Source organism: Chiloscyllium plagiosum, chromosome 20 (assembly GCF_004010195.1).
Source record: "Chiloscyllium plagiosum isolate BGI_BamShark_2017 chromosome 20, ASM401019v2, whole genome shotgun sequence".
Classification (NCBI taxonomy): domain Eukaryota; kingdom Metazoa; phylum Chordata; class Chondrichthyes; order Orectolobiformes; family Hemiscylliidae; genus Chiloscyllium; species Chiloscyllium plagiosum.
The window spans coordinates 43,170,381-43,191,994 of record NC_057729.1 but is presented as its reverse complement, the minus strand read 5'-3'; the positions used below and the strand labels follow the sequence as shown (position 1 = coordinate 43,191,994).

The 21,614-nt window shown below is 41.1% G+C and overlaps 1 protein-coding gene across 6 annotated transcripts in view; it reads right to left on the bottom strand.

The window, feature by feature from the left end:
- rbbp8l (retinoblastoma binding protein 8-like) overlaps positions 1–21,614 on the bottom strand; it is a 102,407-nt gene that overhangs the window by 12,007 nt on the left and 68,786 nt on the right. For 4 of the 6 annotated variants that reach the window (XM_043710625.1, XM_043710631.1, XM_043710628.1 and 1 more), the window contains 2 exons: positions 9,167–9,296; positions 6,428–6,506 (listed from right to left, as the gene is read on the bottom strand). In XM_043710625.1, coding sequence (XP_043566560.1) covers positions 6,443–6,506; positions 9,167–9,296 — 194 coding nt within the window. In that variant the 3' untranslated portion in view covers positions 6,428–6,442. Of the gene's footprint in view, positions 1–6,427; positions 6,507–9,166; positions 9,297–21,614 lie in introns of those variants that run through there. The other 2 variants (XM_043710629.1, XM_043710630.1) reach the window with 2 other exon arrangements.

Here is a 21,614-nt window from a genome sequence, read left to right as displayed (position 1 = left end):
AATGGACCATCAAGAGGTCATGGAGAAAGTGGGGACTGCAGATGTTGGAGATCAGCATTGAAAAGAGTAGTGCTGGAAAAGCACAGCAGGTCAGGCAGCATCTGACGAGCAGGAGAGTCAATGTTCCGGGCATTAGCTTTTCAGCAGGAATGTGGGGGGGGGGGAGGGGAGATGAGGAAACTGGTGAAATTGTGTGGTTGGAGGGCCCCAAGTCAGAAGATGGTGTGTTCTTCCTCCAGGCATTGTGTGGCTTGGATTTGGCGGTGGAGGAGGCCCAGGACTTGCAAGTCATCAAGATGTCATAGCCCAGTGGCCAGGTCATCAAACAATGGATCTTTGGGTATACAACTGTCATTGCTCTGGTGGTTGTGGCTGAGTTACAATATTGTTAGTTTATTATTGAGTTATACAGGAATTAGCACACTCCATTACTTGTCTTCCCACAAGATGCTAAAGATAGTCTGAAACAGATAACATGGAAACTGTCAATTCTCTTTATCTTTCTAGTACACATCGTCCTCGCAAACTGTTCTCAGTCAAGTTGCTGTTGCTCAACACTTAACTCGGCTTGGGCATAACAGCTGCAGCAATATGTATATTGAGTATGAACTCTAATCAAGAAGTTCCTGTCTCACACTGCCATTGCTGATAGATAGCAGTCTGACACCATCCTGGATAGTGATGTTGGTCTCTCTGATGCTGATGTTCAAATCAACTCTTCACAGGCATGGAGAAAGTGAGGACTGCAGGAGCAGGAAAATCGACGTTTTGGGTAGGAACCCAGGGCTCCTGCCCGAAACGTCAATTTTCCTGCTCCTCAGATGCTGCCTGACCTGCTGTGCTTTTCCAGCACCACTCTAATCTTGACTTTGACCTTCAGCATCTGCAGTCCTCAATTTCGCCTCTTCACAGGCATGACAGAGTCTCCTTTTGCTGCTGAAATTGCTCCTCATTATGCGTGGCTAGTTTGGGTGATGTTGAAAATTGCATTGGTCTGTAATGCGTTTGTACATTTGATACAGTTCCATGTAATGAATACTTAGCAATGTGAAATAATTTTCAATTGAGTCCCACCTTTAAGATAAAGTCAGTGGTACATGAGAACTTTGTGGCACCTGGTTTACCATTATTTCAAATTGGTGTGCAGCTGTGGGCAGTGTGTAGGAGGTCATAGACTTCCCTACTTTCTCTCCATGGCACAAAGTGGAAGAGAATGGATTCTTACAAAGTGGCTTAGGACTGGTAAAGGTCTGTGGATTTACAGTGTGGGGTCAGGAGCATGGAATGTTTGGAGGAATTGGGGGAGAGTTGGGGGACTGCGACAGAGGATGAGGTTGAGAACATGGAAGAGTGAGGTGAGAAGGGTGTGCTGCCCTGGGTATGGTGGTGGAGAGCAATGACAGTTAGTGATGTTAAGAAAGCAAGATGTGAAAAGCCAGGCTCACAACAGTCCAGATGTTGCTCCTGTGATGATGCTGCACCTCTAACAAGGTTATGTTGTCCTTGGTTTTTTTTCTCTCAGGAGCTCATAAAAACACGGGTTGCAAAAAGTCTGGGCTTGGATGGGTTTTAGGGCCAGTTTGATAATAGCTAACAGACACTGCCTCAGGAAAAAGGCTTTCAAGTTAAAAAGTACACTTGTATAATGAAAGGGGAGTGGTCAGTTCTCCCAGCTCAGCGTTTCTCTGGTTTGATTTGGTTTTTAGCAGTCTGGCTATTCACTGAAAGCAGTCAGGCAGTGTTTGAAGCTGCTGGGCCCAAAGAAGCAGGTCCATGATGATCCTCTCTCTGTCTGACATATCTCCTGTAAGACCCTGGGTTTGATTTTACCTTTTGTGCCAAGGAGTGTTTATGGGGATCATCGCAAGTATTGGGAACAGCATGATTAAATTGGGATATTCTGTTGGGCTTTCGATAGGCTGCGTTGTTCGGTATTCTGTTCTCTTTTGTTCGTGGTTCATTCGGTTACCTTGTAAATAAATTCTGTATTGTTTAAATCTAAATGGTTTGACCAATGATTAGATTAGATTAGATTAGATTAGATTACAGTGTGGAAACAGGCCCTTCGGCCCAACAAGTCCACACCGACCCGCCGAAGCGAAACCCACCCCTACCCCTACATTTTGCCCCTTACCTAACACTACAGGCAATTTAGTATGGCCAATTCACCTGACCCTGCACATCTTTGGACAGTGGGAGGAAACCGGAGCATCCGGAGGAAACCCACGCAGACACGGGGAGAACGTGCAAACTCCACACAGTTAGTCGCCTGAGGCGGGAATTGAACCCGGGTCTCTGGCGCTATGAGGCAGCAGTGCTAACCACTGTGCCACTGTGCCGCCGTGCCGCCCACATCTCCAGCTGCATCTCCCCTGGAATATCCATGCTTCACCTGCTCTAAACAACTAGCAAAGCTAGGGTCTGGGCTACTTTTTTGAAATATTTTGAGGGGGTCTGGCCTAGTCCATAACACTTTATCTCAGGGTGTTGACTGACAAAGTCCTTACAGGGCTTTGAGTTCCCCCCACAGCATTTCAAACAGGCGCACAAAGGCAGAATAAAACTCCTCCTTTGACTTATTTTCATTGATGATACACTCCTCTGGCCTTCAGTCAGTCAGACCCACAATGGATAACAACATGTTTTTCCAAAGAGCTATAACTCTTTACTCTCAAACTCATTTTAAAGCAAAGTGGAGTCCTGCACCCCAAGAACAATGAGGACAAGCAAGTAATGTCATTACAAGACCTGAGCTGGAAGCGGTCAAGCCATTTTGGGGAATGTCTCCTTGTTTGGTGCCACCATGGACAAGGAAGTGGACAAAAGACTTTCAAAAGCAAACAGTGCATTCGGTAGACTGCACAAATGAATATGCAGCAGCTACAGCCTCAGAGTGCAGATCAAACTCAATGTGAACAACAGCAGCAATTGTTGGAGAAACTCAGCAGATCTGGCAGCAACAGTGGAGAGAAAGCAGAGTCAATATTTCAGGCCCGGTGACCCTTCTTCAAAACTAGTAGCAGGTAGGAAAAGGTGGCATGTACTCCTGGAGACAGAGCCTGGAGCCCTTGTCAGCTGACCGCAGGGACTCTTCCCTCTGGGATACCCTGATCCATTCCTACTTCATCCCCAATAACCCCCATACTCCCACAGCACCTTCCCCTGCAATTACAGAAGGGGTAACATGTGCCCATTTACTTCCACCACCCCCCTCACCATCCAAGGCTCCAGACACATCTTCCAGGTCAATAACCCCCACACTCCCACGATTTTCTACCACTTTGTAGAAAACCTACCTTCTATCTGCAAAAATGACCCCAGCTTCCAGTTGCCTGCCACTTCAATACACCACGATGATCACTGGCCAACATCTCTGTCCTGGGCCTGCTCCAGGGAAGCTCAGCACAAGAACAGCACCTCATTTTCCACCTGAGGACCCTGTAGCCTTCTGGACTTTTCAGTATTGAGTTCAACACTTCTCAGGCCTGAACACCTTCTTCCTTATTCAACCCCACATCCCAGGCCCTGTCATGACACGGGCTACTTTCAGCTCAACCAACACAATTTCACCTATTTATGGTCCTCATTAGCAGTGTTTCTCTCTCTCTGACTTACCATTACTGTCTCTTTGTTTGCCTAACTGTCTTTCTCTCCCTCTGGGCTCCATCTCCACCTATCCTTTACTTCCTCTCCATCTTTTCCAAGTTACTAGCAGTTGTGAAGAAGGGTCACTGGACCCTAAATATTAACTGTGTTTCTCTCTCCACAGATGCTGCCAGATCTGCTGAGTTCCTTCAGCAATTTCTGTTTTTCTTTCAGGTTTCCAGTAGCTACAGTTCTTTATTTCATTTCAATGTGTGCAATGCTGTAGTTCTTTTCCGTATAGCACTGAGCCATGGATCATGATCCATTCCTGTCCCAGCACTACCTCTGAAACATCCTCAAGATGCGCTGGCAAGACTGTATCACAGACATTGATATCCTGGAAACAACCAGCATCACCAGTCGTGATACCATTCTCTTACAATGCCAAGTCGATTGGGTAGGCAAAAGTGAGGACTGCAGATGCTGGAAACCAGAGTTTAAATCAGAATGATGCTGGAAAAGTATCCTGGCAATTCCTGATGAAGGGCTTTTGCCCAAAATGTCGATTTTCCTGCTCCTCGGATGCTGCCTGACCTGCTGTGCTTTTCCAGCACCACTCTGATCTAAGTGGATTGGGTGCCCAGAGAGACAACAGTCACCTGCCCAAGAGCAGTCTACTGGTAAATGTAACAGAGACTGTATTTAAATCTTTCAAGCACTCCCTGAAGAAGTCACTCTCTGTGTGCCACATCCATCATTGTTGGTAGCAAGTGTTGGTGTAGATCATGATCCTTGGAATTGCTACATTGGGAAGGCTACAGATACCTTTGAGATTGAGAGCAAAGGCAGCATTAAAGAGAAAAGGAGGAGAATGTTAGACTTAGTTGTCCCCACAAGTGACACCTTCTTCTACTGTGAGAGTACCTACCATTCATGGATAGCTCTAATTAGCCGCCAGCAAGCCTGCAACTGAGGAGTACAACCTTCCTAAAAGTTTTGTCTGTGAAGAAATGAAATTGCATTGAGCAATTGGGAAAATGTCCTTTACATTGCAATGAATGTAGGACCAGTAGAGCCTGCAAGTTCAGCTGTGTTCCACAAGATGTTGAGAACAACCCTTGGGGGCGGCACGGTGGCGCAGTGGTTAGCACTGCTGCCTCACAGCGCCAGAGACCCGAGTTCAATTCCCGCCTCAGGCGACTCTCTGTGTGAAGTTTGCATATTCTCCCCGTGTCTGCGTGGGTTTCCTCCGGGTGCTCCGGTTTCCTCCCACAATCTAAAAATGTGCAGGTTAGGTGAATTGGCCATGCTAAATTGCCCGTAGTGTTAGGTGAAAAGGTAAATGTAGGAGAATGGGTCTGGGTGGGTTACGCTTCGGTGGGTCGGTGTGGACTTGTTGGGCCAAAGGGCCTGTTTCCACACTGTAAGTAATCTAATCTAATCTAAACCCTGGACACTAATACAAAGATTCAATAGTGAACAAATGCAAATACACAACCTGTTTCTTTCACAATAAACAAAATGTCCCCAACTCCCTTGCAGCGTCAATGCATGCCAACAATCTGACTTGCCAGGATAAAAAAAACAAAAGAACTATGGATGCTGTAAATAAGGAACAAAAACAGAAGTTGTTGGAAAAGCTCAGCAGGTCTGGCAACATCTGTGAAGAGGAAGTGACACCAGACCTAAAGTGTTAACTCTAATTTCTCTTCACAGATGCTGACTTGCCAGTATGTTTGGTTCTCTGACTAAACTAGTTGAATAATGATGATTCATACATGAATACTGTGAAAGCAATGCAACATGAAATATTTACAAGTGATATTTAATTTTGAGTAAAGCCCGTGCCCTCAAGTCCTATGTTAATGGAAATGGAGTTGGACTGGGAAGTTATGGCAGTGTTCCAGAGCCTCCTTGTTTGACCAGGATACGTTTTAATAGATAACCCCTCGATGAGGCATTCTCAGCTGATGATGGGTTTTACCGATGGAAAAGCATCCCCAGCCACTGCAATACATGTTTCACATGCATGTCATTGGCACCTTGAATTTTACTTATAATTGCATGGGAAAAGGCAAAAATAGAGAAAGCAGCAGTGGTATTCAGTTCTGGTTAGAATATTAAGAGTGACACATTGTGTGATTGTTGACAAAATCCTGACTTATGTTTTCACATTCAGGAGAATAAAGTTTTACTTCACATATAGTGTCAGATCTTGAATCCCTACAGTGTGGAAGTACGCCATTCAGCCCATTGAATCCACATTGACCAACCGAAAAGCCTCCCAACCAGACCCACCCCCTACCCTATTCCTGCATTTCCCATGGCCAATCCAACTAGCCTGCACATCCCTGGACACTATGAGCAATTTAACATGGCCAACCACCTAACCTGAACATCTTTGGACTGTGGGAGGAAACCAGATCTCCTGGAGGACACCCACACAGACACAGGGAGAACATGCAAACTCCACACAGACAGTTGCTTGAGAGTGGAATTGAACTTGGATCTCCGGCACTGTGAGGCAGCAGTGCTAACCACTGAGCCATTGTGCCGCCCCATATTTGATCCATTCCCAACAAAAAAGAATAAAGTAAAATGTTGTTTTTTTACCCCAGTCAGAAATGTTGTACCACTTAACTAAACACACCTTAGCATATTCACTGACACTATCTGTTATAATACAACCAGTATAACAAGGATTTTCTATTAATAGCACAGAAAGAAATTGAGCAATAAGAAAGTTAGATCAACCACACCCTGCCCAGCAGAAATAATGATTGGGTTTAGCTAAAGGGGACATTATTAATAATATACTTAAACTACACAATAATTGCTAACCTTCTGTTTACAAATATTAACCGAGCCCTACACACCAATGTGATGGAGTCATAACTGCCTTGTCAAATGCTACCCACGTCCTGAGAATGAAAGAGAAGAAAACAAAATCAGAAATTTGCTCAACTCAATATGCCTTGTGAGATCGAGTCACATAGATACAGAAAATCCTGAGCTTTGATCTGTAGTCTCTACTGAGTAACCTTAGAAGAAATAGCTCATGAGATCATTGATGTATTGGTTTAATTTTCAAAGCTCCCTGGATTTGGGACAATCCCATTAGATTGCAAGGTAGAGAACATAATTCCTTTCTTCAAAAGGGAGGGAGACAGATGCAAGAAACTAACAATAGACTAACATTTGTCAGAGGGAAAAGTTTAGAAACTGTTTTGAAATAGATTAGGCAAAAGTGAGGACTGCAAATGCGGGAAGTCAGAATCTAGATTAGAGTGGTGCTGGAAAAGCACAGCAGGTCAGGTAGCATCCGAGGAGCAGGAAAATCGACGTTTTGGGCAAAAGCCCTTCATCAGGAATGAACAAGGCACTTGGATAAGTTTAAAGCAATCAGACACTGTCAACACCGTTTTGTGAAAAGGAAATCATGTTTGACCAATCTATTAGAGCTATTTACGGAGGTAACATATGCCGTGGATAAAGGAGAATGAGTGGATGCATTTGATAAGGTGACATATTATGCAGAAAATAGAAGCACATAGTATGGAAGTAGCATATTTGCATGGATAGAATTTTGTATAGCTACCACAAAGCAGAGAGTAGGTGCAGTCTTTTCCAGGTTGGCAAGCAGTAAAGAGTAGTGTGCCACAGTGATCAGTGCTGGAAACTCAACAGTTTACAACTTAAACAAACAACTTAGATGAAGGGATGAAAGGTATAGTTGCCAAATTTGCTGATGACACAAGTGAGGTGCGAAGAACTCACAAACAAGCTACAGAAAATAGAAAGTTAAAAATCGCACAACACCAGGTAATAGTCCAACAGACTTATTTGGAAGCACTAGCTTTTGGAGCACTGCTCGTTCATCAGGTGGATGAAGGAGCACAGCACTCTGAAAGCTAGTGCTTCCAAATAAACCTGTTGGATTATAGTCTGGTGTTGTGTGATTTTTAACTTTGTACACACCAGTCCAACATCAGCACCTCCAAATCACAGAAAATATAGTATAAGTAAGTGGGCAAATTTGTGAAACTTTCCATTTTGGAAGGAATATTAAAAAGAGAAGCATATTACCTAAATGTTGAGAAATGGCTGAGCTCTGAGGTACGGGGGATCTGACTGTCCTTGTGCATGAATCACAGAAGGTTAGCATGCAGGTACAAAACATAATAAGGAATACTAATGATTCCCTGTATGACAAATATTGATTTGTCATACAGGGAATTAAATACAAAACAACACAGATGATACTTCAATTACATAATTAAAAATCACACAACATCAGGTTATAGTCCAACCTGTTTTTAACTTTGTCTATCCCAGTCCAACATCAGCACTTCCACATCAATTACACAGGGCATTGATGAGAATGCATCTGGAGTGCTGTGTACTTTTTTTGGTCACTTTATTTAAGGAAGCCTGTCAATGTATTAGTGGAGGAAAGAAGAAGGCTTACAGGACTAATACCTGTAATAACAGGTAATACCAGGAAAGGTTGGGCTGGCTAGGCTTGTAACCATTGGAATTTAGAAGAGTAAGAGGCAACATGATTGAAGAATATAAAGGGTGTTGACTGGGTGGCTATGGAATGGATGTCTCTTTTTAGGGAAAAAAATCTAGAATTAGGAGTCACTGTTCAAAATTCAGGGGCTTGCCCATTTAAAACAGAGATTAGGTGACTTTTTTTGGGGTCATGTGTCTTTGAAACTGTCTTCCAAAAGAATTGTGGACGCAAAATCCTTGAATATTCTTATTTTGTTTTCTCCTCCTCCTATCCATCTTAAGGCAGAGGTAGATAGATTCTCGTTAAACAGAGGGTTGAAAGGTTATCAGGGTAGGCAAAAATTTGGATTTGAGGTTACAATAGATCAGTCATAATGATATTGATTGGCGGAGCAGGCTTGAGCAGCTGAATGACCTAATCCTGCTCTTAATTTGTACATTTATATGTAGAATCAATATACATTTGCTCAATATCACTGTCCAACTGAATTTCCCAAAATAAGGTGGATGCTGTGTGGTCACCTGGGCCAGAGCTGCTTACTTCTCCTTAACAAAACCGGTTATTTGCCTTGACCAATGCACCATACCAGCTTTACCTCCTTGTTAAGTATAACCATACCTTGCTGATTATAACCATATCAGCTTGACCTCCTTGTTGAGGATAACCATACCTTGCTGATTATAACCATTTCAGCTTGACCTCCTTGCTGAGTATAAATTCTGGTAGCCCTGCTGGTGCTTACAAATTTTGGTGAGAACTCTCTCAAAGCTGAAATTGGTGTATGAGAAGGCAGCAGTTTGTTTTGCATGCTGCCCCAGGTGAGGTATCCAAAAGGTTGCTGATTGAATTTAAGGTTAAAAAAGTGAATGGGTTGTGGTAGAGGTAATAATTACTCGTGCTTAGTCCAAGCGATCCTTTGGTCAACACGTGAACAGAGAACCTTTAGCTGAATTGTCGTATTGTGATATAGCTTTGCATGTGTTTTATTTTATATGACGTCAAGCATGGAATCAAGATTATTTATTATGTTATAACTAATTAGGAGAATTGCCATTGAACTCTTACCTTCCTGGAATTAACTCTGGGTCGCTGGATGTTCTGTTTCCTGTGATTTCTACACTGCTTTCTGAGACATGTGTGGAGGCTGATGGTGTTGGTTTGCATCTTTTAATTCGTCTTCCTCTCTTATATGCAGCTACAAGTAAACAAGTAATTACATGCAGAGAGTTAGGGTGGTGACATCTTATGTTTTTCAATTATTATTCTGGCATTCAATTCAATAATGAAGAAATGGCAAGGAAAAGGAAAGCTTCAATCCTCAAGATGGATATGAACATCTCTGCGGACACTTTGATTTTGACTCTTATTCTGCGTGCAATGCCTTTGTCAGTTATTTAATTAGATGGCTTTGGCAAATAGCATTAAGGAGAATCTAAAGAGATTCTATAAATATATTAAAGGCAAAAGAGTTACTGGGAGAAAATAGGGATCCTTACAGATCAACAAGGCTATCTATGTGTAGAACCACAAGAGACGGGTGAGATACCAAATGAATATTTACGTCAGTATTTATGGTGGAGAAGGATGTGGAAACTTGGAGAAATAGTGATGGCTTGAATAGAGTTCACATTATAGAAGAGGAAGTGCTGGATGTCTTAAAATGCATAACGGAAGATAAATCCCCAGGAGCTGCTTGGAATGATTTAAACTAGCAGGGTGGGACCCAGGGTGATAGTGAGGAAAGAGATCAATCTGAGACTGGTACAGTTGGGAATAGAAGTAAGCCAAACAGTCAGGGCAGGCAGAAATAAAGCAAATAATTAGTTGGACTGATGAATTAAACATTTATTTCAATGCAAGAGGCCTAACAGGGAAGGCAGATGAAGTCAGGGCATGGTTAGGAACACAGGACTGAGATATCATAGCGATTACAGAAACGTGGCTCAGGGATGGAGAGGACTGGCAGCTTAATGTTCCAGGACAACTGCTATAGGAAGTTCAGAAAGGGGGGCAAAAGAGGAGGGGGAGTGGTGTTCTTGAATAGGGATAGCATTTCGGTTATGTTTATGGAGGATATTCCTGGGAATATGTCCAGGGAAATTATTTGGATGGAACTGAGAAATAAGAAAGGGATGATCACCTTTTTGAGATTGTGTTATCGACCCCCTCATAGTCAGAGGGAAATTGAGAAACAAATTTGGGAGAATATTTCACTTATCTGTAAGGATAATAGGATGGTTATGGTAGGGGATTTTAACTTTCCAAACATCGACTGGGCCAGCCATTGTGTTCAGGGTTTAGATGGAGAGAAATTTGTTCGATGTGTACAAGAAAATTTCCTGATTCAGTATGTGGATGCACCTACTAGAGAAGGTGCGAAACTTGACGTACTCTTGGGAAATAAGGCAGGGCAGGGAACTGAGGTGTCAGTGGGGGAGCACTTTGGGGGCAGTGACTATAATTCTACTCGGTTTAAAATAGTGACAGAAAAGGATAGACCAGATCTAAAAGTTGAAGTTCTAAATTGGAGAAAGGCCAATTTTGACAGTATTAGGCAAGAACTTTCAAAAGCTGATTGGGGGCAGATGTTTGCATGTAAAGGTGGCTGGAAAATGAGAAGCCTTCAAAAACGAGATAATGAGAGTCCAGAGACAAAATGTTCCTGCTAGGGTGAAAGGAAAGGCTGCTAGCTGTAGTGAATGCTGGATGACTGGAGAAATTGAGGTCTTGGTTAAGAAAAAGGAAGCATATGTCAGGTATAGATAGCAGAGATTGAGTGAATCCTTAGCAATATATAAAAGCAGTAGAAATATGCTTAAGAGGAAATCAGGAGGGCAAAAAGGGGACATGAGTTGGCTTTGGCAAAGGAGAATCTATAAACACATTAAGGACAAAAGGGTAACTGGGAGAGAATAGGGCCCCTCAAAGATCAACAAGGCAGCCTATGTATGGAATGACAGGAGATGGGGGTGATACTAAAGGAGTGTTTTGCATCAGTGTTGACTGTGGAGAATGACATGGAAGATGTAGAATGTAGGGAAATAAATGGTGACATCTTGAAAAATATCCATATTACAGTGGACGAGGTACTGGATAAATCCCCAGGACCTGATCAAGTGTACCTTAGAACTCTGTGGAAAGGTAGGGAAGTGATTGCTGGGCCTCTTGCTGAGATATTTGTATCATCGATAGCCACAGGTGAGATGCCAGAAGGCTGGAGGTTGGCAAACGTGGTGCCACTATTTAAGAAAGGTGATAAGGTAAAGCTAGGGAACTATAGACCTGTGAGCCTGACATCAATGGTGGGCAAGTTTTTGGAGGGAATCCTGGGGCACAGAATTTCCATGTATTTGGAAAGACAAGGGATTAGGGATAGTCAACATGATTTTGTGCATGTGAAATCATGTCTCATGAAACTGATTGAGTTTTTTGAAGAAGAAACAAAGAGGATTAATGATGGCAGTGCATTGGACGTGATCTATATGGACTTCAGTAAGGTGTTTGACAAGGTTCCACATGGTACACTGGTTAAATCACATGGAATACAGAGAGAACTAGCCATTTGGATACAGAACTGGCTCAAAGGTAGAAGACAGAAGGTGGTGGTGAAGGGTTGTTTTTCAAACTGGAGGCCTGTGACCAATGGTGTGCCACAATGATCGGTGCTGGGTCCACTGCTTTTCGTCATTTATATAAATGATTTGGATGTGAACATAGGAGGTCCAGTTAGTAAGTTTGCAGATGACCCCAAAATTGGAGGTGTAGTAGACAGTGAAGAAGGTTACCTCAAGGAAAATGGTATCATGATCAGTTGGGCCAATGGACTGAGAAGTGGCGGATGGAGTTTAATTTAGATAAATGTGAGGTGCTGCATTTTAGAAAGGCAAACCAAGGCAGGACCTATACACTTAAGATAAGCTCCTGGGGAGTGTTTCCAAACAAAGAGACCTAGGGGTGCAGGTTCATCGTTCCTTGAAAGTGGAGTCACAGGTAGACAGAGTGGTGAAGAAAGCATTTGGCACGCGCGCCTTCATTTCATAACATTGAATATAAGAGTTGGGACATCATGTTGCAGCAGTTGTTATGGACCAGACCAAACCCCCTTAAAATATATTAAGAAGATAGTCTAGACCCTAACTTTTTCTTATTTCAAAGGTAAATGTAAGGCATTGTGTTCTGGATGTAGACACTATAATTAAAATACAGATAACATAAAATTAAAATAATTGGCTTCACTGTAACGCTATAAAAATATCTAACAAAATAATATATTATTATATATATTTACACAACCACTACTAAATAACTTTCGAATATAATAACATCCCATAAGCACATCCTTGGCAAAGGCAAATTCAATAAAATAGATTGTCTCACATGTAATTTTAGCAGCAGGAGGAGGACCCCAACTTTTGTTACTGAAAAGTAAAACTTAAAAAAAAAAATCCTGTTTCTGTGGGAGTTTGACTCCATGCATTCAGGCTGCTTCTATTGTTCCAACTTTTAAAAATCCCCAGGGCCTCACAAGCTGTGTAGGTTATTGGCTTTGGAGCAAATTTCTCTTCATAAAACAAACCAGGACAAAATACATTTCTTAAAGTCATACTATTGTCACACAGCACAGTACATTGGTGAGGCCACTTTTGGAATACTGTTCTAGTCAGCTTTCCATTGGACAATGTTGTTAAGCTTGAGAAAGTGCTGAAAAGACTTACAAGGATGTTGCCAGGACTGCAGGCTTTGAGCTTTAGGAAGGCATTGGATAGGCTGGGGCTGTTTTCCCTGGAGCGTTGGAGGCTGAGGGCTGATCTCATAGAAGTTTATAAAATCATGAGGGACATGGATAGGGCAGATAGGCAAGGTCTTTTTCCTAGGGTGGGGGGAATCCAAAACTAAAGGACATAGGTTTAAAATGAGATGGGAAAGATTTAAAAAGACCTGAGGGGTGACTTTTCTATGCAGAGAGGTGGTTTGTGTATGGAACAAGCTGTGAGAGCAGGTGGTGGAGGCTGGCACAATTGCAACATTTAAAAGGCACCTGGATGGGTATATGAATAGGAAGGGTTTGGAGGGATATGGGCCAAATGCTGGCAAATGGAACTAGGTCAGATTGGGATGTCTGATCACCACAGATGAGTTGAGATAGCATGTTTCCATGCTGTATGACTCTAACTATTATTATTTTATGATGATTTTATTTCTCTTTTTTGCATATGGAAATGCTAAAGGACAGAAATCAGGTTGCTTACCTAAAGTTATTTGCAGCTCTACAATACTGCCCTGACAAGACTGATGACTTGTAAACAGGGGAATTGATGGAATAAAAATCTATTAAGTTGCTTTACATAAACCTTTAATTTATATTTATTTATTTATAGTGCATCAGCAATATCATTGAACGAAACAACTCAGAAATAATTATCAACAACAACCATATGCATGAGAGAAAGAAAGTGTGAATATATAATATAGAATGAGGATTGTATAATGCAAGGATATTTTTGAAGTGAAAAAGATTAATTAACTTCATATTTAACAATTTTATATATTAATTTGTAATTTTAGGTACTTTTTCATAGCTATGTAATTAGATATATTTATCACATATATAGTTGTACATATTTATTTATTGCCTGATATATTATAACCTATGTTATAATATGACACATCATTTACATTTTTATTTGTTATAAAACAGAATATAGAATTTCTTAATCCAGGTTGGATAGCAAACATATTTATTTCTGTATGTGCATCCATCACTTTGTCTGGCAGTTCAGTCCACTTACAAAGCACAGTCTGTGCAAAACAGTCCTGTCCTTTTTAAATCTTTCTCGTCTCACCTTAAAAAATATGCCCCTGGCTTTTGAAATCCCCACCCTAAAGAATAGCCTTCAGATAATGCTATTCACCTCATCTTTGCCCCTCATGATTTTATAAACCTCCAGAAAGTCATCCCTCAACCTCTTATGCTCCAGTGAAAAACGCCCCAGCCTATTTTCATAACTCAAAACCTTCATTTCTGGCAACATCCTGGTAAATCTTTTCTCCGGTTTAATAGTATTCTTCTTATAACAGGACAACCAGAACTGCACACAGTACTCTGGGAAAGGTGTCAATAATGTCCTGTACAACCTCAAAATGTCTTTCCAACTCATATACTTAAAGGTTTGAGCAATGAAGGCTAGCGTTCTAAATGCCTTCTTAACCATCCTGTCTCCTGCGATGCAAGTATGTTGAGAGTAGTATTGAATTATACAGCAACAAGTGCTGTTATATATCATCTTTAATCATAAGAAACATAAATGAGAGTGGAGAAAAGAGATAACAAGCCAAGAAGGGAGGGTTTGGTAGATGTGATCAAAAGCCTGAGGTGATTGTAAAGATGAAGGTAGAGGACGGGTTACCCAAAGACTAAAGTACTGTATCTGAAAACCAGATGTGAAGAAAATAGGAAGACAAAGTGGATTAGAGTTGGAGGAATTGAATATTCAGAAGATGGTATATGGCTGTCCAAGATTCAAGAGAGATGGGTCAGGAAAGGCCATGGAAGAAATTATAACAAAAAATAATTTTGAACTTAATGGGCTAGATAATGTGGGCTGGTTACCTCAGTTAGCTGGATGGCTAGTGTGTGACTCAGAATAATGCAAACTGTGCAGTTAGTGTGTGACTCAGAATAGTGCTACCTGCATGGACTGGGTTCCCACTCCAGCTGAGATTGATGCAGAATCTGCCTCCTTATCCTGTCATTGACAGTGTTTGGTGATAGTGAACAATTACTGACAAAAACAGCCAAGAAAAAGAAACATCAGCACACATCCAGACGAGGGTCTGCCCTTGTCTAAACCACACATGAAGGAATGAATTGATGGGCAGGTGGAACATGGGGCAGAATCTTGTGGAAGTGGCAGTCATCTCACCCGTTGGCTAGAGAATCGGCCAGAGGCAAGATCACCTTTTTTTAGGGTAGGTCCATTTCATGTATCATTTGTACACTTAACAGGCCGGTGGTGGACCACCCTCAGGATCAAGGACTTGAGATCTGAAATTTAACCAGCCAAGTGCTGTTAGCAATTTGGAAACTGACATCTCTTTGTACTCAGTAGCTTGTGATGATGCTGCTCCTTTTACAAGGTTATGTTGTCCTTGGTTTTTCTTTCAGAGGGGTCATAAAATCATGGGGTCCGAGATGTCTGGGTTTATCTACTTGAAGAAGCTTATCAGTTTTAACAAAAACACTTGTACAATGAAAAGGGAGTGGCCACTGTCCCAGCTCAGCTTTTCTCTGGTTTTATTTGGTTTTTAGCAGTCTGGCTGTTCAGGCGCTGCTGCTGAGTTTAAGCTACAGAATCTAATGAGACAGCTACAGTGGAAGGATGTTCCTTGCTAAATCGCTCTGCCATCTCTCACTCCTGTAAGAACTTGTGTCTGAGTTTACCTTGTTGCCAAGGGGGTGTTTATGGTAAGTATTTGGAACAGCATCATTAAGTTGCGATAGAGTTGATTGGGTTTTCAAATAGTTATGTTATTCTAAATTTGGGTTTCTTTTGTTTGTGTATAAGTAAATACTGTTTTGTTTAGAACTGAGTGGTTGGGCCAGCTGCATCACTCCTGGAGTATCCACATTAACTATTCTAGTTGTTTTAAGCAGGGGTAGAGTCTGGGCTTCCTTCTTGAAATGTTTTGAGGGCGTGTGGCCTGGTCCATAACAGATTGGGGTGTCTGCAAGATTTGTTCTAAGTTCCAATTTGGAATTAGGATTGTTGGACTCCTAGACAGTGAGTGGTAGATCTGTTAGTTTCCTTTGTTCTGGGTGTTGATTTTGGTTAGTTCGAACAGTGCTTGGGATACCAATGGCTCTTTCAGTCATTAAGAGTTTTCTGGGGGTAGAAGAAGTGACTTTGAGGGTTTTACAAAAGATGAATAGACAAAGCTGGTGGAATTGGCAACCAGGAACTGAAATTGAGGGTGTCTCCAAAAGAAATGTGGTTATTACTGAAATAGTTCAACATTCTAATGAAGAACCATTAGAATCTTTGGAAATGGCTCTTAAATTTCTCAAGAGGTCCTGGGGTTTGAAGGTGCTTCCCAAATTTGCCAAAAAGTTTAGAAGGACAGAGGAATGATATACTTTTAGAATTAGTAAACAGGTTAGAATTGGGTTTAACCAGGGACAAAAGCAAAGCTGAAATTGTAATGGAGTTGGTCAACTGCTTGGGTACATCAGAGAAACAGAGAAGTGGAGTTAGAAGAGATTAAATTGCAAGTGAGGCAACAGGAGTTAGAAGATAAAGAAAGAGAAAATAGAGCTATGTTAGAAGATGAAGAAAGGGAAAGAAAATTATTAAAGAAAATGAGAGGAAAACCTGAGCAAAGGAAATGAAAAAAAGAGATAGAAAAAGGCAGAGAGGAGAAAGAGAGAAAAAAAAGAGAAAATAAGAAGGAAGAGAGAGAATTTGAACTTAAGTTGCAACTAAGACAAGAGTTCAAAAATTCACTTCCTGAGGTAATGAGAACTCATGTGGAAGAGCAGGGAGTTAAAATGGCAAGATTAGCAGCTGAAATAGCTGATGATTATGAGTTGGTCCATAAATGAAAGTTTGGTTTCCAACATCAATTTCAATCTGTGAGGAATAAAAATTGGAGAAAAGAGAAAATCTCACGTGGTGAGGGAAAGGTAGATCTCGGTGGAGATCATGAGGATAACTTACCACAGGATAAAAAGGAAACCCTTGAAGGGGAAAGAGAAATTAAAAAGCTCCAGTGTTTTCACTGCAATAAAGTAGGCCATGTGAAATCACAGTGTTGGCGGGTTAGAAAAAGCACTGGGAAGCTAGATGTAGGAAAACAGGATAAACCAGTGAATTTTGTTGAGAGGCAACAGAAAGCACAGTGGAGGCTAAAAAGATGCATCAGACTGTACAACCTGGTTGGAGGTTGGTCAAGGAGGAAGTGCGTACCATCCAGAATCACAGGGAGTGCTAGAAAGGTGGCATCAGTTATTAAAGACCATGTTGAGGGCTTATAGTCAAGACTATCCAGATGATGAGGATAACTGAATTTCATTTGTACTTTTTGCGATCAGAGATGCACAAAATGTATCAACCAAATTTAATCCATTTGAATTAGTTTTTGGGCATGAATTGAGCGAATCAAAATTGATTAAGGAGAAATTGGTAAGTCAGAGACCACATGTTTGGACTGTGTCAGATTTTAGGGAATGCTTAAATAGAATGGGGGAGTTGGCTAGACAGCATTTAAAAGTATCACGGCATACAATGAAAAGGAAGCAGACAAGAAATTAAAAACTCGCAATTTTGTTATCGGAGGTAAGAAGTTAGTGTTACTTCTAGTGATAGGTGAACCTTTAAAAGCACTATTCAGTGGACCTTATCAAGTCAAAAGGGGACTGAGTGTGGTGAATGATTTGTTAAGGACTCCAGACAGAAAAAAATCTCACACAGCCTATCATGTCAATATGCCCAAAAGGTATTTTGACAGGGAAGGAAAGCAAAAGGAAACTGTGTTATTGGTTACAACACGGAGGGAAGATCCAAATTCAGAGGATTCTGTATTGGACATTCCTCAAATTAAATTGGACAATGAGGAAGTTGTCAAAAATTGGGATAAATTATTGAGTTACCTTCCAGAGAAAAATCAAAATGTCCTGAAAGAGTTACTGCTATCGCAAGGGGAAATATGTAGAAATAAGCTGGAAAGTACTAATTTAATTAGGCATCATGTAGATATAGGACGTGCTGGTCCAATTAAGCATAACCCTTGTAGGCATAACCCTCTAAAGTTGGCACAGGTTTAAAAGGAGATTCAACGCATGCTCCAAGATAACAGAATCAAAGTGAGTTACAGTGACTGGAGCTCTCCCATAGTAATGGTACCAAAACCAGATGATAGCTAACAGTTACGTGTGGACTATCGCAAAACCAATGCAGTTACAAAGACTGATGCATATCTGATTACACATTTGGACGACTGTGTTGAAAAAGTGGGACAAACAACTTGTACTTCTAAGTTGGACTTGCTTAGAGGATACTGGCAAGTATCTTTGTCTGAAAGATCAAAGACAATCTCGGCTTTCGCAAAGCTGAATGGACTATATCAGTTTAAAGTCATGCCACTTGGTATGAAAAATGTGCCAGCCACATTTCAGAGACTAACCAATAACATCATTTCCAGATTACCCAATCGTGTAGTTTATATTTATAACCTGGTGATTTTCAGTCACATGTGGAAGGAACATTTGCAACATTTATCAGAATTGTTCGATCGATTTCGGGAGGCAGGCTTGGTGATAAATCTGGCTAAAATTGAATTTGCTCAAACCCAAGTCACCTTCCTGGGTCATGTCATTGGACATGGACAAATGGCCCCAATGAATACAAAAAAAAGGTAATTTGGGAGTTTCCCATATCATCAATAAAATGAGCAATACTATGATTCCTGGGATTGAGTGAATTTTATTGGAAATTTGTGAAACATTTTAACATTGTGGCCGCTCCACTCCCTGAATGACTAAAGAAAAGCGCAGCGTTTCAGTGGACCATGGACTATCAAAAGGCATCTGACAGCCTGAAAGCTGTGTTAGCCACTGCCCCAGTATTTGCCACACCAAAATATGCAAAGCCAGTCAAGGTGGTTATCAAAGCAAGTGATGTGGGTGTCGGTGCTGTGCTCTTACAGGAAGACGACGAGAAGACAGAAAGACCTATGGGTATTTCTCCAGGAAATTGAACATTCCTCAGCAGAAATATCTGACAGTTGAGATGGAGACTTTGAGCCTGGTGTTGGCATTACAACATTTCAATCTATATGTTACTAGTAATTTCTCTGAGACAATCACATACACTAATCATAATCCACAGGGGTTGTAAAGTCATAGATTCCGAGATGTGTGGATTTATCTACTTAAAGAAGCATTTAAGTTTAAAAAACACTTGTACAATAAAAGGGGAGTGGCCAGTTATCCCAGCTCAGCTTTTCTCTGGTTTGTTTTCGTTTTAGCAGTCTGGTTATTCAGGAGTTGCTGGTTAGTTTAAGCTGGAGAATCCCTAGAATCAGCTACAGTGGAAGGAGGTTCCATGCTAAATCTCTCTGCCATCTCCCTCTCCTGTAAGAACTTGTGTCTGATTTTATCTTTTTGCCAAGGGGATGTTCATGGGGACTGCTGGAAGTACAGGTAGACAACTCTTTATCTGAAATCCCGAAATCTGAAAATCTCCGAGGTCCAAAGTCTTTTTTGTGAAGTTTTTTTCTCATTAACAAGGTTGTTTGGCGTGCAAACAGTTAACCCAAGTCCACATCCATTCGATATGTGTCAATCAGATGCAACGTGTGGGTGCATGGCCTCAATTTTGTTTCAGGGCCCATTTTACTCACAGTAAGTCTATTCTTCGGCAAGATTTTTAAACATTTCACCATCAAACTGCCACTTGTTCTGAAATTTGAAAAATTCTGCATTCTGAAAACCAACTGATCTCGAGCATTTTGGATAAAGGATTGTGCACCTGTATTTGGAACAGCATCATTGAGTTGTGACAGAGTCAATTGGGTTTTCAAATAGTTATGTTATTCTAAGTTCGGTTTTCTATTGTGTATAAATAAATTCTGTTGTGTTTAGAACTGAGTGGTTGGGCCAGCTGCATCACTCCTGGAATATCAACTTCACACCTGCTTAAAACAACTAGCAAAGTTAAGGTCTGGGCTTTCTGCTTAAAATATTTAGATGGGGTCTGGCCTGGTCCAAAACAAGCACCACTTAGCATCTGTAGTTGTTACTGGCAGGACACCCACCTGAGGCCAAGGATCACCTCTGGATCCCAGGTCAGAGATGGGTGGTCACCGAAAGGCATTTTGGAAAAGTGGGGTTGGCAACAAAGACAGGGTAGGTGGCTCCCGGCAGAGCCTGCATCCAAACACATCGAGATTGCTCATCATGTAGCTATTTTTGAAACAACCTGTTCAGAGAATTTATTATACATCTCTGGAGCAAGTAGGACTTGAATCAGGGCCTCCTAGCTGAGAGTTAGGGACACAATCACAGTAACACAATATTTTGCTTTGAGATTCTCCAATTATCCCCTAGGTTGATTGCAATGGTGGCAAGAAGAGATCTTTAAGAGGGAATTAATTCTAATTGCTAGTTGGGCTGTGGTGGAATTGCTGTCCATGGATCTTTCCATTTCAGATTTAAGTACGTTGGTGGTGGGAAGGTTTGACAATCCCTGCATCCTATTCTCCCACCCAGTTAATTGGACCCATGCCACCAGGGAGGGCCCATGATGCTGAGCTCAAACAGAGTTTGAGCAGTTGGAATCTAAGGTTTGATCTGATTTATTGTTGTCACATGTACTGAGATACGATAATAAATATTGTCTTGCATGCTAACCAGACAGATCATATCTTGTATAAGTATGTCAGGCTAATAGAACAGAATGCAGATGATAGCTATTGAAAAGGTTCAGAGAAAGAGGAAGGATTATCAACATATTTGTCGGGATGTGACAAAGGCATTTGCAACCACATTGAGGCTGACATTGCAGTGGGAGCAAGTAATATAAACGTGAATATTTACTTTTTGTTATGTGGAGTGCGTAAGAATTGAAAACTATAGTTCCTCTTTCTGGATTGCACATCAGATGCATATCCCAGTGGGATTTTCCATTCAGCACAAGATAAACAGGATAATTAAAATTCAAAAGATCCAATTTAGTGCAGTTGTTACCAATGAATAAGAGACAGAGAAACAATTTGTGCTGAAGGTGGATAAATGTGGCTTTGGTTTTTGTGATTCACTTGTGAGTCATAAGATCCTCAATGTCAGATGAGCCATTTAAGAAAAAGGGACATGGATAGACAGAGTTAAAGAGAAATCAATGCAGTCACATTGCTGAACCTGAATCTGTACATGTTATCACTGAAGGGCAGTGTGAGAGTCAAGAGGTGGAAGTGGTGATGAAAGGTCCTTGGGATACTCAAAAGATGATTGATTAGTAAAGGGAAAAAGCAGCTTTGTTGTAAATTAACTATTTACTTTTTGTTATGTGGAGTGCGTAAGAATTGAAAACTATAGTTCCTCTTTCTGGATTGCACATCAGATGTGTTGTCTCTGTGTTGACCCTTTCAAATCCTTTCTTTAAATACCCCAATTAAATTTTCCTTCACATTACTATCACTGTACAAAGTTTACACAACTTGAGCCAATAATTTAACCGTTTAAAAGCCCTGGCATTATAGCAGTAAACTTGAGTTGTATCCCTTCCAAACCCAAGATAATTTTAGTGTATTTGATGTGGGGTCTGATCAAGGTTCCCCGCAACCATCCATTTCCTCACTTTTGATTTCCAAACATTCTGAGATAAAGGTTAACATTTCAATAAAGTTCTAGAACCAGTGCAAGTTCTAGAACCAGTCAAGGACATGTAGGTGATACACATATTAGTAACATGGTAGAAATAACCCTGGGGTGTAACTGATTTTGGAGACAAAAGCCTCC